This window comes from Rattus rattus, chromosome 8 (genome assembly GCF_011064425.1).
Source record: "Rattus rattus isolate New Zealand chromosome 8, Rrattus_CSIRO_v1, whole genome shotgun sequence".
NCBI classification, from domain to species: domain Eukaryota; kingdom Metazoa; phylum Chordata; class Mammalia; order Rodentia; family Muridae; genus Rattus; species Rattus rattus.
Genome location: NC_046161.1, coordinates 32,208,142 through 32,228,081, shown reverse-complemented (window position 1 = coordinate 32,228,081; position 19,940 = coordinate 32,208,142). Strand labels below are relative to the sequence as shown.

The 19,940-nt window shown below is 36.1% G+C and overlaps 2 protein-coding genes and 1 pseudogene across 2 annotated transcripts; all 3 read right to left on the bottom strand.

Moving 5' to 3' along the window:
• Positions 1 to 5,439: 5,439 nt before the first annotated feature.
• On the bottom strand, positions 5,440 to 6,381 carry LOC116906794 (olfactory receptor 8B3-like). The gene has a single exon (XM_032909660.1). It carries the CDS (start codon positions 6,370 to 6,372, stop codon positions 5,440 to 5,442), a length of 933 nt encoding a protein of 310 aa, XP_032765551.1. The 5' UTR covers positions 6,373 to 6,381.
• Positions 6,382 to 12,919: 6,538 nt separating this feature from the next.
• LOC116907010 (olfactory receptor 8B3-like) lies at positions 12,920 to 14,742 on the bottom strand. The gene is made up of 2 exons (XM_032909943.1): positions 14,732 to 14,742; positions 12,920 to 13,853 (listed from the first exon to the last, which is right to left on the bottom strand). Exons 1-2 carry the CDS (start codon positions 14,740 to 14,742, stop codon positions 12,920 to 12,922), a joined length of 945 nt encoding a protein of 314 aa, XP_032765834.1.
• A 4,266-nt stretch (positions 14,743 to 19,008) lies between these two features.
• LOC116907152 lies at positions 19,009 to 19,940 on the bottom strand (annotated as a pseudogene).

The following is a 19,940-nucleotide window of genomic DNA, read 5'->3' as shown; positions in this document are numbered from 1 at the left end:
AAAATTTATGACTATAGAACAGTAAGGTTTTATCCAAGAAGAAATAATAACTTCAAAATTCTGCTTGCCCTAACATCCCCAGTATCTCTGAACAGTTTTCATGCCCCATTTTCAGCAGAACTTTATAAACCTTTCATTTAAATTTGCAAAATATGGAAAATAGTGATTTATATTTTAGATCTCTGAACATTAAGTGCAAAAGAAAACAATATTATGAATGGAATTCAGAAAGCCACATTTATCAAGTTAAAAAAATACAGTTTCTTCATTGTTTTACTTACTTAGCTGGTTTTGAATGAGAAGTTATATCATATTTCCAGGATGTTCAGCCAGAATCTCAAACTAAGCTCATAACTTAGTATCATAAGGTAAAGCCATCTCAAGAAGCAGAATAAAATTATCACCTTCCCTTTCATGTGTAAGAGTTTCAATGTGCTACTAATATTATCATGCACTCCCCAAATAAACAGGGTAGATGATCACGCAGACCTCTCAGAGGAATAGTTTCTGTGTGTATTAGAGAGATACATAGTTTATAAGTATAACTTCGACTTTCAATCTGTCATTATTTCCTTAGGGAACTTTGATATTTCTCTCAAGTTTTCTTTTTCACTTGAGGGATTGGAAATCCTCCAAGGAAAATGAAAACTACATAGTTTCTAATTCAGCAATGTAATAGAATAGGAAGTGCAGAATCCTTCTTAATTAACACAGTATCTGAGCCACAATTATGTACTCATCAATCTGTAAAGATTCTAAAAATGCAGGAGTCCCTGCATCCTGGTTGGCCATGACATCAGCCACACTGGATTGAAAGGGAAAAACAAGCCATGCACTACTCCAGACATAGCAACACAGAATAAGGATAAAAACACCCTCGTAGGAAACAAATGTAGCATGCACACACACACACATTTACTGTCACATTGTCTTTACCTATTATTTATAAGATGATTTCCTATGTAGACTGTCTCACAGGTATTTCTGAACAACAAAGTACATACTTTAATCCCAAATGCCAGTAAGAAAAGAGTCATAGGTGACAGTAGGCAGCTGTATAGTTAATACCCTCAAGTCAATATAGGAATAAGAGTTGAAAAATCTCACCCATAATTTCTCCCAATTAAAAGATAAATGGTGAGTGTGGCACTTCCAATGCCCTAACTTTTCTATGAGTTAACCAGATCTTTGACTATTGAGCAGAATGTTGAGCTATCGTCAAGTGCTAATAGGAATTAAGATGCATTTTCAGTACAATAAGAATAGATATGGGGATGTGGAAAAGAGATCACCACTCTTCCTACCCCAAAATGTTTCAAAGGCATAAAATATGAAAATCCCTAGACACATCTCGTAGCATCATCCCCAGAGTAGAAAGAAGTATTTAATATGTCAGGATGCAACTCATTTAGATACTGCTCTGGAGTTGGTTTCAGTCTCTGTTCTCTCAGAGCTCTGAAGGAGTCTATCATTCTGAACATCTGGAACAAAACAAAACAAAAGTGAATGCTATATTCAGTCATTTAAAAATAATTAATACCAATAGTTTTCAAACTCTTCCCAAATGTTGAAGAAACATTAATAGATAAAAAATCATTCTATAAGTCAAATAACTAAAATCAAAAAAAAAAAGTCAAACAAATATATAGCTACTCCAATGACTATATTTTAATTTTTTTCTTCCAGCTAAGTATAGGTTAGTCTGGACATAAATTTTATCAATATTGTTTTCCAATCTTTTCCTCATATTTATTTCTCACTAATTTTCAAATAAAGTTGGGTATATTTTTGTACACTTTTTTTTACTCCCTGTTGGGATTCATTTGTATATATGCTAATTTTCTTAATTGCCTTTTCATATTATTCATTGTTAGTATATTATAATGTAAGTGACATATATGTGTTGACACTTAAAGTTTAATGAATGTTTGTGTTCACAGTAAGATGAATCTTTAGAACTTTTGACATAGAAGGCCACATTCTTTGTGAAGAGGATTCATTATTCTTCATTGTAGCTGTTTGTATTTTAATGCTAATGTGGTCCTCCTCAATAGTTTGTATGAGTGGGCCTGCACATAGCTTGTGAGTGTCTGTCCTACCTTTATTGTGATTAGTAAATAAAGATTCCAACAGCTGACAGTTGGGGATGAGAGACAGAGTCAGGTGTTTAGGATTCCCAGGCTTGGGACCATGAGGAGGAAGAAGAAATCTACCATGCCAGGGGACTGTGGAGAGAGGGGAGACATGGGGTAGAAAAGCAAGGAAAGCATCCTGAGCTCTGGATCAAAAACATGTGGCCCAGATGGCTGACTATTTGGAATTAAGAGCAATCAAGATGGAGCATAGAAATTAGTAAAGAGTAACTTGGAATTATCAGTGGGAGGTAGATTCTAGCAGCTTCAAGGTTAGGAAGTTTCCCAGAGATTGTGCTACTTAGGGCAATAAAATGTAAAGCTGTGTGTGTGTGTGTGTGTGTGTGTGTGTGTGTGTGTGTGTGTGTGTGTGTGTGTGTGTGTGTGTGTTTTCTGTTTGGGAACATAAACTATTGGGGCAATAGCAACCCTGCTCAAGATTCATTAATAAATATTAATTCTATACTTCATGATTTCTTGTCTCAATGACTCTCTCTAGAACTTTCACTACTACATTGAATAGAAAATTCAAAAGATTTATCAATGTAATATTTATTCCAGAGCTAGTGTTGAATGAATTCTTTTTCTTGGTCCTTTTGTGACATAATGCCCTCATTCTGTCTTATAATTTTTGCATCCCCTTTACACTGGTGTTTTCAAACTTATTACTCTTTATTTATAGAACACTTTGTTCAGCACATTTAAAGACAAATTTTATTAATTAATCATTTATTGTTAAATGATTCATGCTGTGAACAGTCAAGGATATGAATGTCCCACCCTCAATCTACACAGACAAGACTAAAGATGAACCATTCTCTCTCCATTTTGTGTGCATGTGTATGCCTATACATAATTGTAGTCTATGTACTTGTTTTATGTGTGCTTGTGGGGTATGTACGTGTGTGTGTCTGTTTACACATGTGTATACATCCATGTGCATACACATGTGTATGCAAGTAGACTTTGAAATATGTGTGCATGTATGTGGAGGCTGTACCTTTACACTTATATGAATCTGGGTCTCTAGGTAATAAGTTGCAAAATGCTCTAATCCAGTATTATGTGACTCAAGACAACATAAAGAGTGTTTACAAACTTGAATATGAACTGTAACACTTCACTCGAATTGGTAATTAAATTTTATAACAGATATGGTAAACAAGAAATCCGCTGTGTGTTAAATATTAGCCCCGGCTGATAAAGCCCAGTTATTAGGAAAGATGTAGAAGCTACAGTGAAATTAATGTGTCCTACATAAAAATGGCGACTAATAAGAGATTGGGAGTACTTTGTTAGATCTGTGTAAAGCCTGCAAATGAGGGTAAGGAAGGGTCTCTTCAGAAACAATGACAACAGAAAAAGACATAGATGGATTTGTTGATGAAGTCAGGTCTTAGTACTAGTAAGAGTCTACCTAGTACCAGCCTTCTTAGTTGGATTTTGGGGGAAACACTGGATGTCCTCTGAAGACTATACAACATGCCCACTTCATATTGGTCCACCACAGTGGTCGATAGCTCTATTTACCGGGATAGCTTATGACTCTGAATAAATAGCCAACTATTTTTGCCAATTAAAAAAATCATTCAATTCTTTATTATTTTAAAAGACATTGACTTAGCCAGGTGGTAACAGTACATATCTTTAATTTCAGCATTCAGGAGACAGAGGTAGGTGAATCTCTGTGAGTTTGAGGTCAGCCTGGTCTACAGAGTGAGTCCTATTATGGCCAGGACTACAAAGCTACACAGATAAAACCTATCTGGAAAACCATAAACAAAATAAAATAAAATAAAATAAAATAAAATAAAATAAAAAGGACAGTCTCTTATATTTTTCACCAACAGTTTAATTCAAAGAAACGAGAAAAAAGAAAAGAAAAAAAAGCCCACCTTATTAACTAATTGAACCTGGTTTATTCTCCAACTTAAATTCCATATATGCATAGTACATAAAAAACAGCCAATTTAGAAATTATTTGGTTTCATAAAATCCAACCAATTTAGGAATGATTTGGCTTCAGGCCCGCTTTAAGTTTAAATTTGCTATCCAATAACCTGAACCTGCATCCTGTCAAAAGAAATTATCTTAATGATGTTTCAAGGAATTTTCAGAAAAACACTGGGGCTAAAAGGAGAACTATTTTCTGAACAATCAGGGACTAAAATTGATCTTCCTACCTAGAGTCTCCATGACCACTTACAGCTCTCACGCCGTGGCTATCTTTATGCTGCTACAAATACAATCAGTATCTATCTTCCAGTGTAAGCATCCTTGCTACCTGAAGCTCTGCTGATCTGTAGTCAGTAGGCATTGTTATCGTCATATGACATTCATAAACTATGAGACAGGATGATTTGCAAATCCTCCTTTAAAATTCTCGGTGAAGAGGGGCTTTCAATGCCTACTTTCTTTCATTCCTGCCATTGGATGATTTTTATATATCACAAAGAAAAAAATTATAATCATATTTTAAAATGGAACTATTACTGTATAATCACAATTCCTCAAATAAAAAAAAACCAATAATATGAATTAAGAATACATATATTAGCAGCAGTTGACTTGAAGTCAGGAAAGAAAAAAAAAGAACCTCAGTCTATTTTATTGTCTTCTCTGGGCATCAGTTCAGTACACACTATAAGTGAATGTAAGCGACCTCAGATAGGCTCATAGAGTTGATTCCCAATAGAGCAGAAAATATAGGGTGTAGGTGAAAACTTTGATCTGTCTGACAGATTTTGTGAGTAGTTTAAAATTTTATTTACGCTACAATGGAGAACACACAGAAAGGAGGAAAGGCATTGTTCTGACTTTCATTCCCAAAGACGCATTATGTGTGTAAATGAAAAAAAAATCCTACAACCAATGACAGATGATCAGACTTCTATTACTCTATTTGATCAACTGTAGAACCATTATGTTTTCCAAAAAAAAAACCCAGAACTTCAAATCACAATAGAAAAGAAAAATTGTTTAATATTAGGAATAATTAAACAAAAGGCAAAAATCATTAATAATCCTGAAAATGGTAAGGAAAAGAAAGATACTTTAAAATTATGAGAAATAAATTTTAAAATAATTCAAATTTTATTTTTAGACAAGAATAAAATAAATGTTGCATTAATCAAAATACAAGGCATTTACATTCCAAGGCATAATGTGCTAAATTTTAAAAACTAAATTTAAAAACAGAATAATGCCTAGGGAGGAAAATCAAATAAAAGGTCATCCTGAAAATCATTTTAATATATACAAAGTATCAGATGACCTCTAGCCACAGGCAGATACATGTTGTCTCCATTCAAAATTTCCGTCTACTCAGAGTTTTTCTCAGGGCCATTTTTACATCTTTGTTCCTTAAACTGTAGATTAAGGGATTCATCATAGGAACCACATTGGTATAAAACACAGAAGAGGTTTTTCCTTGATCCATCGATGAAGAAGAAGATGGTTTGAGATACATAAATGCACCTGATCCAAAGAACAGACAAACTGCAATTATATGGGAACTGCAGGTGCTGAAGGCCTTGGACCTGCCTTCATTAGATTTGATGTGGAAAATGCTGGACAGAATGAAACCATAAGAGATAAAAATGGTGATGCTGGGCACAATGATGTTGATGCCTACCACAATGAAAACTACGAGTTCATTGACATAGGTGCTGGTGCATGAGAGCTGCATCACAGGGAGGATGTCACAGAAGTAATGGTTGATGGTGTTAGCATCACAGAAGGTCAGTCTTAGCATACATCCTGTGTGAGCCATGGCACCAGAAAATGCCATTACATATGTGCCAAGCATAAGGTTCAAACACAATTTAGGGGACATGGCAACAGTGTACAAAAGTGGATTACAGATGGCCACAAAGCGATCATAAGCCATTGAAGTCAACACATAACACTCAGAAATGACAAAAAAACAAAAGAAATATAGCTGGGTCAAGCATCCCATGTAAGAAATTGCATTCTTGCTCAATATAAAGTTCATCAGCATTTTTGGAGTGAACACAGTAGAATAGCAGAGATCTATGAAGGACAAGTTAAAGAGGAAAAAGTACATAGGAGTGTGAAGATGTGAATTTAGTACAATAAGAATTATCAGACACAAATTTCCCAATGCAGTAACAATATACATTATTAGAAACACAAAGAACAGGGGAATTTGGAGATCAGGCTGGTTTGTTAAACCTACCAGAATGAATTCAGTCACCAAAGAGACATTTGCAGAAGCCATTTTTTTTTCTCTAAGAGAATCTGTAGGTAAAGGAAAATGTTCTCATTAGAAAAATGACCTTTCTTCCTATCATGATTCTTTAACCCACTAGGAAAGTGCTGGTTGAATATGTATGAGAATAGACCCACCTGAGCACATATATTAAAGTCTACAGTGCATCAGCAAATTATAGAGAGGACAGTGATAAAAACATAAATATAATTTCTAGAAAGGAAGTTAAGTGAGAATAGATGAGGACAGGAACATTTTTCTCTCATTTATTTATTCCTTCAATAGAGTCCTTTCCACACATAAAATGGGAGGCTGAGGCCTTATCTACTTACTGGTGGCCATGGATATCAATTTATCTCTAGTAGAGCTAGGAATGAGGCTAGGAAATTTTGGCAGAAGAAGAAATGTCATCTTGAAGTCTCATATTAATAAGGATGTTCATACATGTGGGATTCAGAAAATCAACATAGCAAAAATTCAGAGATTTCTTACCTTTCCTATTCAGTGTATGTAGAAGAGAAATTTTGGATTCCAAGGTTTTGTATGCTTTTATTATATTAAGAATATATAGTAAAGACTTAATTCCTGATATACTTTAATAATATTTCTGAACTACAGGTGATATTTTGTTATTAGAATTTGGAGTGTTCTCCAACAGCAGAGAAAACTAACTTTATTATGATCCTCACACTGACACTAAATAAGATAAAGTTTTTATTGTGACTTAAATGACTTAACCCACTTGCTTATAAATGGAGTAGAAGTAGAATTACTCTCTTCCCAAGAGGATAGCATGTAAATATAAAAAGAAATTGAGGTGGTTGAATTTACAGCTTGGATTATGATACGCCTTTTGTTCCCTTGGGACTTAAAATTGTTTGCAAGTTTCTCTTTAGGGAAAATATGCCTTCTTGTGGATATGGAAATGTAAACTCCCAACTTCCCCAATTATCTTGATCTCTGTAGATGTATCTACTACTTGGTTTGTTGTTTATTTTTCATCTTAATTAAGAATTTCTGAATATACTACAAGCTCCCTAATTACATTACATGAATATAGCTAGAAAGATAGATGATAAATAATGCTGATGATAGAGATAGAGATGATAGATATTTTTTAAACAAATTTAAAGGATCAATTTTTATGCGTGTAGTTGTTACTTCTAAACACCCACCAGACATTTCTGAAACTTCAGTTAGTAAGTGAGGTTATAATTCCACGGTTTCAATACTTTCTTTTAGAACAAAATATTTTTATCATATAAAGTACAATTTAAGTACTTTTCTTTTATAAATCTTTTCTTTAGTATCTTGCCTTATTTTTGCCTAACCCTAAAAGATAAATTTTCCTCTCTTGTTATCTTCAGTAAGTCTTGAATTCCAGGGTTCACGTTTACATAGAAACTCACTGTATGAAATTTTTTTAAGATATGAGTCAGGTACTCTTTCTGGTTTTTATAAGGGTTTATATTTATTCCATTATCACTTGAAAATCTTATTATTTACATATAATTTTCAAAATCAATTGACTCAGTATTTGAGAGTTGAATCATGTACTGTGTTACTCGGTTCCAACATTCCACTGGGCATGGTGTTTAATGTCTTTAATTTCACCACTCTGGAGGCAAAGGCAAGCAGATCCCTTGAATTTGAGTCCAACCTAGTGTATAGATGGGGTTCCAGTACTAGACAATGTTACTGTCTGGAAAATTGCTATGCTCACTGAACATTGAACATAAAATATCCCTGAATACAATGGTGACTAAAAGAATGCATGGAAAACATTGTAATTATAGACTTATTCAAAATTATAACAATAGTGTAGAAAAGATTATGAATATTTCTACAAATTTCCACAACTTTTTCAGGAGCTCAGTTTGGATAAGGAATGTTATACCCCTATTAGCAACATTTTTTTTTCTTGCAAGGAAAAAATTATTGGGACAGTTCATTATTATGTACTATTACAAAGAAAAGTAAGATCACATGTTCTTTTGGTTACTTTTTAAATTTATCTGAAGTCATGTATTTATTCAGGTGATTGTCTGAACATCAGGTCTATACTCTTTTCATTTTTTGAGCTTATATAAAAAATTAAATATGCCAGAAAATTCCACATTACAGTTTTTCCCATTCTTTCCTTTCTTCCCATACCCGCCTTTACAAATTCCTCCTCCCATTACTCCCTCCCATTCTCCTCATTGAAGGAGACTCTCTGTGTCGCACCCTATCCAGTTGCATGCAGTCCCAGCAGGTCTAGGACAAAAACAGCCCCTGTTCCACTTGTTAGGGGAACCATATGAACACCATTATGCATATTTTCTAAAAATGTATAGGCTATCTAGATCCAGCTCCTGAATGTTTTTGTCCAGGCTTTGAAAATACCCCTGTTATCAGGGTGGTTGATTCTGTGGGTCTTCTTGTGATGTTCTTGACCCCTCAGACTTGCTCATTTCCATCCCCAACTCCTCCACAAGAGTCACTTAGTTCTGCCTGATGTTTGGCTTGGGTATCTGAATCTGCTTCTATCTCCTGCTATATTAAACATCTAGGAGACAATTTTGCTAGATTCCTGTCGGCAAGCATAACAGAGTATCATTAAAAGTATCTGGGGTTTCCTTTCTCATATGGGATGGATCTCAAGTTGGGAAAGCCCTTAGTTGACTATTTCCTCAGACTCTGCTCCATTGCTATCCCTTTAAACCTTGTAGGCAAGACACATTTTGGACTGAAGGTTTTGTGGGTGGATTGATGTCCCCTTCCCTCCTACACAAGTCCTGCCTGGGTATAGGAGGTGGTCATTTCAGTCTCTATATTACCCTCTGGTAGGAACCTAAGCTAGGGTTATCGCTCACAGAATCCCTGTATCCACTCTCATACCAGGCTTCCAGATAGTCACCAGAGATGCCAATCCCCACCCTAACACTTCCATTCTCACTCCTACCCTCTACCCATACCTGTTTGCCATCCCTGGTCATCTTCTCCCCTCCTTCCCTACCCGTTTCCCTCTCTCCATCAACCTCTGATGACTAGTTTTCACTTCTGAGAGAGATTTCCACATCCTTCCTTGAAACCTCCTTATTATCCAGTCTCTTTTATTCTGTGTATTGTAACATGGTTGTACTTTATGACTAATGTCCACTTATAGGTGAGCACATAACACAAGTGTCTTTCTATTTGCCTGCAAAATTCATGATATCTCTGTTTTTAATAGTTGAATACTATTTCATTGCGTAGATGTACCACATTCCCTTTATCCATTCTTCAGCTGAGGAATACCTAGTTTGTTTCTATTTTTCTTACTATTACAAATAAGGCTGCTATGAACATAATTGAATATGTTTCCCTGTGGTATACTGAGGAATCTTTTGGGCATATAACGAGTAGTTGTATAGCTGGGTCTTGAGGGAGAGATATTACCAGTTTTCTGAGAAATTGCCAAAATGATTTACAAAGTAGTTGTACACATTTGCACTTTCATCAACAATGGAGGAGTGTTCGCCTTCTTCAGCATCCTTGATAGCATGATCTTAGCCATTTTGATGGGTATATAATGGAATCTCATGGTGTTTTGATTTGCATTTCCCTGATGAACATTTCTTTAGGTGCTTCTTGCTCATTTGAGATTCCTTTGTTTAGAATTCTGTTTAGCTCCACAACCAATTTTTAATTTTTTTTTGGATTGTTGGTATCTCATGTCTTGAGTTCTTTATGAAATTTGGATATTAGCCCTCTGTCTGATCTACAGTTGGTGAAGATATTTTTCCAGTTGGTTTGCTGCTATTTTGTTTTTTCCCTTACAGAAGCTTTTCAGTTTTATGAATCCCATTAACTAATATTTTATATTAAAGCCTGAGCTATTGATATCCTATTTAGGAAGCTGTTTCTTGTACCAATCAGTTGAAGGCTATTCCCCACTTTCTGCTCTATTAAATTTAGTATATCCAGTTTCACTTTGAGTTCTTAAAAGTTACAAGATCATCTAAATAGACACTAAAAAATCCTTTGACAAAATTCAACACTACTTCCTCTTAAATGTCTCAGAGAGATTATGGATACAAGGCACATACCTAAACAAAATAAAAGCAATATACAACAAGCCAAAAGCCAACATCAAATTAAATGGAGAGAAACTTAAACAACTCCACTAAAATCAGCAGTGAGACAAGGCTGTCCAAACTCTCCCTACCTATTCTGCCAGGGCCTATCCCCAGGTAGGCTCTTCTAACTTGCTAACTTTTTTGTTAGTTAGTTAGTTTGTTTGTTAGTTTGTTTGTTAGTTAGTTAGTTTGTTTGTTTGATTTTATGCAGAGGAGGGGGAAAAGCATCAGCAGAGGATGAGACTTTTTTCTTTCAAGATATGGGGGTAGGAATTTGTCTTGCAAGATATTTAGGGTTGCTGTACAAATAATAAAAAGTTTACTTGCCTAAGTCTAAGTTATTTTGCTACTATAGCTGACCTGCCTTTTGTGTTTCTCTGAGACAAGAGACTGCAGTCTCTGGCACTTAGTCCCTTATCCTAAAACAGTATGAGATTAAGTAAAGGATTAATTACTAGAACCTTATCCCTTTTAGTGAGATACTTGTTGATTGTCAGACTAGGGAAGATTTGGAGAAATAAACTTCCACTGAACCAAGAGAAGAGAATAATGCTTGCAGAAGGAAAAAGTTTTACTTAAGCAAATATGCATAAGCTCACATAAATTCATTTACAGATTCACACATGTTCATTTGTATATTTCCATTCAACCAGAGAACTACTAAAGCTGATAAACAACTTCAGCAAAGTGGCTGGGTATAAAATTAACTCAAATAAATCAGTAGCCTTCCTCTACACAAAAGAGAAACAAGCCGAGAAAGAAATTAGGGAAATGACACCCTTCATAATAGACCCAAATAATATAAAGTACCTCAGTGTGACTTTAACCAAGCAAGTAAAAGATCTGTACAATAAGAACTTCAAGACTTTGAAGAAAGAAATTGAAGAAGACCTCAGAAGATGGAAAGATCTCCCATGCTCATGGATTGGTAGGATTAATATAGTAAAAATGGCCATTTTGCCAAAAGCGATCTACAGATTCAATGCAATCCCCATCAAAATACCAATCCAATTCTGCAAAGAGTTAGACAGAATAATTTGCAAATTCATCTGGAATAACAAAAAACCCAGGATAGCTAAAACCATCCTCAACAATAAAAGGACCTCAGGGGGAATCACTATCCCTGAACTCAAGTAGTATTACAGAGCAATAGTCATAAAAACCGCATGGTATTGGTACAGAGACAGACAGATAGACCAATGGAATAGAATTGAAGACCCAGAAATGAACCCACACACCTATGGTCACTTGATTTTTGACAAAGGAGACCAAACCATCCAATGGAAAAAAGATAGCATTTTCAGCAAATGGTGCTGGCTCAACTGGAGGTCAACATATAGAAGAATGCAGATCGATCCATGCTTATCACCCTGTACAAAGCTTAAGTCCAAGTGGATCAAGATCACATCGAACCAGATACACTGAAACTAATAGAAGAAAAAATGGGGAAGCATCTCGAACACATGGGCACTGGAGAAAATTTCCTGAACAAAACACCAATGGCTTATGCTCTAAGATCATGGGATCTCATAAAACTGCAAAGCTTCTGTAAGGCAAAGGACACTGTGGTTAGGACAAAACAGCAACCAACAGATTGGGAAAAGATCTTTACCAACCCTCCAGCAGATGGAGAGCTTATATCCAAAATTTACAAAGAACTCAAGAAGTTAGACTGCAGGGAGACAAATAACCCTATTAAAAAATGGAGTTCGGAGATAAACAAAGAATTCACAGCTGAGGAATGCTGAATGGCTGAGAAACACCTAAAGAAATGTTCAACATCTTTAGTCATAAGGGAAATGCAAATCAAAACAACCCTGAGATTTCACCTCACACCAGTGAAAATGGCTAAGATCAAAAACTCAGGTGACAGCAAATGCTGGCAAGGATGTGGAGAAAGAGGAACACTCCTCCATTGTTAATGGAATTGCAGACTGGTACAACAATTCTGGAAATCAGTCTGGAGGTTCCTCAGAAAATTGGACATTGAACTACCTGAGGACCCAGCTAAACCTCTCTTGGGCATATACCCAAAAGATGCCCCAACATATAACAAAGACACATGCTCCACTATGTTCATATCAGCCTTATTTATAATAGCCGGTTTTACAGTATTATTAGAAAGAAAAAGTTAAGTTGGCAATGAGAGGAATGAAAAGGTAAATTGCTTTAAGATATTGCTTTTAAATAAGACAGAGCATAGAAAACTGTAGAAATGACAAAAGAAGATAAACTTTGGAAATATTAAAACCAAATATGGAAGCCTCAAACTTCCTTTGATGAGAAAAATAAGTAGCTTTCAGGATTACACCATGATTTTCTGCATGTTCAAAATCTGAAATTTTAAAATAGGATAATATTGTCTAAGAGAGGTAAACACAGATATCTTCTGTACTGCCCAATAATATAAATTATCGCTATGCAAAAATAAAATTTAAGAAGAAAAAACTGAACAGTCAAAAGTTCTTCCTGCTCAGAGATTTCCTGAGGGCAACTTTAATATCTTTGTTCCTCAAACTGTAGATTAAGGGGTTCATCATGGGAACCACATTGGTGTAAAAGACAGAAGAGATTTTTCCTTCATCCCAAGAACCAGCTGAGGAGGATTTGAAATATGCAAATGTACTTGAACCAAAGAACAGAAAAACAGCAATGAGGTGGGAGCCACAGGTGCTGAAAGCTTTGGATCGGCCTTCAGAGGATCTGATGCGGAAGATGCTGGAGAGGATGAGACCGTAGGAAATGAATATAGTTGAAGAAGGAACAATGATATTAATGCACCCAACAACGAAGATTACAAGTTCATTGACATATGTGCTTGTACAGGAGAGCTGAAGCAAAGGAGGAATATCACAGAAGTAGTGGTTGATGGTGTTAGCATCACAAAACTTCAATTTCAGCATGCATGCAGTGTGAGCTACAGCATCAGCAAATGCAACAAAGTATGAACCAAGAATAAGGTGCAAACATACCTTAGGGGACATGACAAGACTATACATCAGTGGGTTACAGATGGCCACATAGCGATCATAGGCCATCGAAGTCAATACATAACACTCAGAAATAACAAAAAAACAAAAGAAATAGAGTTGGGTCATACATTCCATGTAAGAAATTGTATTCTTCCTTATTATAAGGTTCATTAGCATTTGGGGAGTGAACACTGAAGAATAGCAGAGGTCTATGAAAGACAAGTTAAAGAGAAAAAAATACATAGGAGTGTGAAGGTGAGAATTCAGCACAGTTATAGTTATCAAAAACAAATTTCCCAATGCAGTGACCAGGTACATTGCAAGAAACAGAAAGAACAGGGGTATTTGGAGATCAGGCTGCTCTGTTAACCCTACGAGAATGAATTCAGTCACCAGTGAGACGTTTACTGAGTCCATTCTTATCTACAGGAATCTGTGGACACAAGAAAAAGAGTTGTATTAGAAGACAATCCACACTCAGTTATGAGTATTCAACCTGTGATGAAATGTGTCTTCTAGCCACAAATATGTATGCAGAATCAGCTGGTACAGTCACAATTTGTCTTACGAAAGCCATTGATTGAATTTCAGGATGATTTATGAAAAATATCACAAGACAGAGAGGAGAATAAAAATCTAAGAAAGACTCAACCTTCTTCCATCTCTTGCCTTCCTTCACTTGAGCTCTCCCTATAACAATAAAGTAGGAAATAAGTACCTGGGCAGTACTGTAGCAGAATTTTAGAATAACAGCTGTATCTGACATGAATCTGAAGTGATGGCACCTAAACTTTGAAGCAGTCTTTTACCAGTGATTATTTGAGATTTTTATGAGGTTATTCTTATAAAGGAGTCTCAGGGTCTTTGCATAACTTATGCCCAAGACAATCCCAGGTGATAGGTCTTTCCAGGCAACTCCTAGTTAAGATAAAATGTTTTGGTATGCATAGATTGACTTGCTAAAGAGGCCTTTTGTGCAACATTAACAAGAGCTTGAGGCTTACCTGGGAGAAGGCAGGGTAGGGAGGCAGACTGAGAGCCATGCAGACAAAGTGGTAAGAGAGTCAGTCAGGTTGAGTCTGAATGGTTAGCTCAATAGACTGCCCTTAGCAAAATGGTTAAGACAGTTAATCTATATAGATGCCTCTGTGTCTTTATTATTAACCTTCAGGTGGGAGCCTTAAAAGCTCAGCAACACAGTACAGTGCTGATTGCTGCTGCAGATTTGTCTTTCCTGTTTTATGAATGAAAAACATGTGCATTTGCTAAAACTAAAAGAACAAGAATGATGGATGCCCCTGTGTCATGAAGCTGGAAGACTGGATTGAGTTCTGGCCAAGCAGGAGAACCCTAATGGAAATGCTACATTCCAGTGGCCACCAACACCTCTTAATATTCTCTGATCCCCAAAAGCTTTCTTCTGACAGTTTCACTTGAGTCTCATTTTGTACAGGATAGGGAAGAATCTTTTTGAAACGCACCATACAGCAAGAGAGAGTGTGCATTCAGATAGAAAAAGAATTGAAAAGGATCTCCTAGGTGTAGAGAAAAACAAACATGCAATCAGAATATATTATATGAAAAACTCTTGTCAATAAAATGAAAATAAAAACCAAATATTCATTGTTAAAAACAGGAAGAATAAAAAGATAGGCATTAGTTATACCTGCAATTCAGATGGTTGCAATTTTTACTCCAAACATTAAAGGTCTTTAACTATACCATTCATCCTTGTTTATCTGGATAAATATTTCAGATACAAAGATTTCAGATCTTGCAATTCAAAGATATACACATATACACAAAACTTGATTTTCCTGGACCAGTTTCTGAAGCACAACATTATTTGGGATTAAGGCTTTGTCTCTTTTCTGGAAGAAGAGAAAATGGTTCTTTAACTGTGGGATATGTGTGCTTATATTCAGGGTTAGGCATTTACTTTACAGAAGGAGCCGAGGGGTGTGTTGTAACCTGGATCGTCATCCCTAATTCCTCAGGGACCCACAATTATACTCATACTTTCCAATCACTCTAGAGAGCCCGCATACACAGGGTAGATGGACTCTTGTGTCACCAATTAACTGAGCTCAGATGGGAAATCTGACTTTAGAGTTCTTTCTCTCTTGCTTCCTGCAGCTATCATGCATAGTCTTGCGCATGACTTTTGAAATTATGTGTCTGAAAGTTGTAAAGTATTATACCAAGTCACCTCATATATATATATATATATATATATATATATATATATATATATGAACATGAGCAATTATGACAGCAGGAGAGATATTTTTTCTGGTCTGCTGCCACATGGAAAAATGATTTATTAGAACAAATTCCATGACAAATCATATAAAATAACCGTTTTCGGAAAGACATCCACAAGACCGCCTGAGAACAACGTACAGAGGCCTTCAGAAGCCAGGCAGGAACAGTACCAATGCCAGGGCGAAGGCTAAAGTGACAGAGGAACTAAATGTGTAGAAGACACCATTTTGTGCATTTAAAAATAAAATTACGGGGTTGGGGATTTAGCTCAGTGGTAGAGCGCTTGCCTAGGAAGCGCAAGGCCCTGGGTTCAGTCCCCAGCTCGAAAAAAAAAAAAAAAAAAGAACCAAAAATAAATAAATAAATAAATAAAATTACACAGTGATGACCAGGGGTGGGAGGCATGGACTCTGCAGGAGAGCCGTTTACTTATAGAGAGCAGGCTGTGGGCAATGTGTGGACATGTATTGGGAGCAGCCAATAGGCTGGCTGGCACCTTCTCCAGACAGATAGCAGGCTACACACACACACACACACACACACACACACACACACACACACACACACACACACAGGTGGACTGAGCAGAGGCACACAGGACCTGTGCATGACTATCAGCTTAGTGTAAACAGGGAGACACATGCTACCCCTGAGGGCTCTGGGTCCCCCGCCGCAGCTACCTCTCCCCAGCAGATAGGTCCTGTTCAGGAGCAACACCCACACAAACATCAGGCAGGTCATAGAGCACACCCATGCCAGCCTGAACAATAGGGACCCTCCCCATCCCATTCCAGCCAACAGTCTCTTTGGCTTAGTGCCGCCAGAAACATCAGCAAGGGGCAGCGGCAGGGCAGCTGCTCTCTGCTCACCCGGCAGGCCCCAGCCGAACTAATAGCCAGAGAAATGTTAACAGAAAGATTACGGGGCCTCAAACCTATAGAGGTGAAGAAGAGTGTGGGTAATCAAACCTATAGAAGTGAAGAAGATTATAGGGCCTCAAACCTATAGGAGTGAAGACAACTTAGAAAGGTTGTATTGCAGCAAATAGGATTTTGTGTGGATAAAAGCTATCCAAAGTAGTTAAACAATGCCAAGTGTTCAGTTGTGAACTCCTATACAAAGAAGTAACATTATATGAACCAAAAGGTTGTATTTATATATTTAGGAGTCAATAGAGATACATACGTAACAGCAATTAAAGGCATAAAGACCCTGAATTTTAGAGACAACAAAAGGAGTGTATGTGAACGGTTGGAGGCCGGAAAGGAAAAACAGAAAAAATATGCAATTATATTTTTATTTCAAGAAATAAAACAAAATAAATTAAAAATATAAATAAATATAAAGTGAAATAAGTTAAAATATATAAATAAAACTCTAAAAGCTTTTACAAAAATAAAATAATGTAAAATGTAACTGCATCGTTTACTCAGCTCCCTCTTCTTCCTCTAAGCGTTCCTGTGCCTACCCAGACATACATAAAAATCTTATGTTACATGTTTCTGTATATGATTCTGATTTTAAAGATTAAAATCTTTATGTCATTATGCTGTATACTTAACATCATGCATGTAATATGTAACATGAAAATAAAATGGAACTACCAAACAATGAAAAGACCTCCCGTGTTCAGATATTATTAGCTTTAATATTAAGAAAATGCCATCATACCAAAAGCAACCTACAGATTCAGTGAAATCCCAGTCAAAATTCAACTGAAATTCTCCATTAAAATAGAAAACCCATGAGCACCTCTTTCCATATATACTTATGTAAAATAACATAGATGAACATTGGCTTGGATTTTAGGTAGAATTTCAAACAATTTCTGAACATGGTTTAAAGAAACTTAGGCAAACTTGTATACTTTAAATAAAAATGTGATTATTTTATAATAAAAATACTTATACACCTTAAAGTGTTGACTATACCTTGTCTTGGAATAGAAACTATTTATTCAAGGTATAATTCATTTTGTAATGTAAATGAGCATACCTTTGTCATAAGTATGTGAATTTGCCATTTTAAAACTGAGAAGAATAGTATATTTATCTTGTGAAAACTGCTTCAGGGACTGAGAAATTAGGTCAGTGAGTAAAGCCCTTGCTGCTCAAGTGGAAGAACTTGAGTTCTGATCACCTGAATTTATATAAAGCAGGGTGTGTAACTCAAATCTGTCATCTCAATGTTCCTAAGGGAAGGGGAAGTGAGAGGAGAGAAGAGAGAACAACTCTTGGAAGTGAATTGGCCACTGACCTGGGAAACCCATCAGTAAACAAGAAATCCTATACCCAAACAAGATGGCAAAGGAAAACTGACCTACCAAATATCCATAAATTTCGCTGAGTACTTCATGATGCAATTGTACCCCCCCCCCTCTCTCTCTCTCTCTCTCTCTCTCTCTCCCTGTTTCTCTTTCTCAACCCACATAGTAGAACCACATACATAAAGAAAAAACAAATTGTATTAAAATAAATTTCTTTAAATAACTACCAGCAATTCCACTGCAATTATTACTATTAGGTTATATGTCGTATATACATATATGTCTACAGTTGTGTAAAAATATTTTTTCGGATAAAGTTTAAGAATCCCTTATTTAGTGTATAGTTGCATGAGCAACATCTATAATTATGTAATTAATATGTGCTGGCTATTTTTTGTCATCTTGACACAAACTAAAGTCACCTGTGAAAAGAGAATCTCAACTGAGGGCTTACTTCCATCATATTGGCTGGTAAGCCTGACTTTGGAGGAAATTTTTAGGTACATTATTATGTGGGAGAATCCAGCCCACTGTAGGAAGATTGTCCTGAGCAAGAAGAAGCAGAGAAAAGTGTTGAATTCAAGCCAGTGAGAAGCACCTCTCTATTTTCTGTACTTCAGTGATTTTGTGCCTTTACTTCCCTCACTGGCGGATTGCAACTTGTAAGCAAAGAGAGCAGTGCCTATTCCAACTTGTTCTTGGCCAGTGTTTTATATAGAAACGAAGAAGCACCCCTTGATTGTTTAAGACCAGGAAACAGTACCCTTCTGTGATTTCTTAATTAATTTCAGCCTCATAATATGATTAAAAAGAAAAGACAGGCTTTTTATTGTTATATCATACATACACATTTCAACATATAATGCTGTATCTCAAAATTTTTCTTTATGGCAATATTTTCTGCTATTTCGATAAATTATAAAAATTAAATTAACAAATAAAGGAAGAAAATAAGGAATACAGAGTTACCAATTAAATATGTTCACTAAATACAAGATATACTTAAAACAAAAAGTACAAGCATGAAGACACATGTTTCCAATCAAACCTTCCACCTTGCCAACATTTTTCTTAGGGCAATTTTAACATCTTTATTTTTTAAGCTATAGATTAATGGATTCATCATAGGAACCACATTGGTATAAAAAACAGAAGAGATTTTTGCCCCATCCATAGACCCAGCTGAGGAGGGTTTGAAATACACAAATGCACCTGAACCAAAGAACAGAGAAACAGCAATGATGTGGGAGCTGCAGGTGCTAAAGGCTTTGGACCTGCCCTTTGATGAACTGATGTGGAAGATGTTGGAGAGGATAAAACTGTAAGAGATAAAGATGGTAGGAGTGGAAACAATGATGTTGATGATCACTATGACATAAGCTACGAGCTTATTAACGTAGGTGCTTGTGCAGGAGAGCTGAAGCAAGGGAAGAATGTCACAGAAATAATGATTGATGTTTGCATCACAAAAGGTCAGTCTCAGCATACACACAGTGAGGGCTAAAGCCTCAGAAAATGCCATCAAATATGAACCAATCATTAGGTTTAAACACACTTGAGGGGACATCACAACATTATATGAAAGTGGCCTACAGATGGCCACATATCGATCATAGGCCATTGAAGTCAGCACATAGCATTCAGAAGAAACAAAAAAAGAAAAGATGTAGAGCTGAGTCATACATTGCATATAGGAAATGACATTCAGTCTTAATGTGAAGTTCATCAACATTTTGGGAGTGAACACAGAAGAATAACAAAAATCTATAAAAGACAAGTTAAAGAGGAAAAAGTACATGGGTGTGTGAAGATGTGAATTCAAAAAACTAGAATCATCAAACCCAAATTTGCCAACGCACTGACTAGATACATTGCTAGGAACAGAAGGAACAGGGGTATTTGGAGATCAGGCTGGTGTGTTAATCCTATTAGAATGAAATCAGTCACCAAGGAGACATTTACTAAGTCCATGAT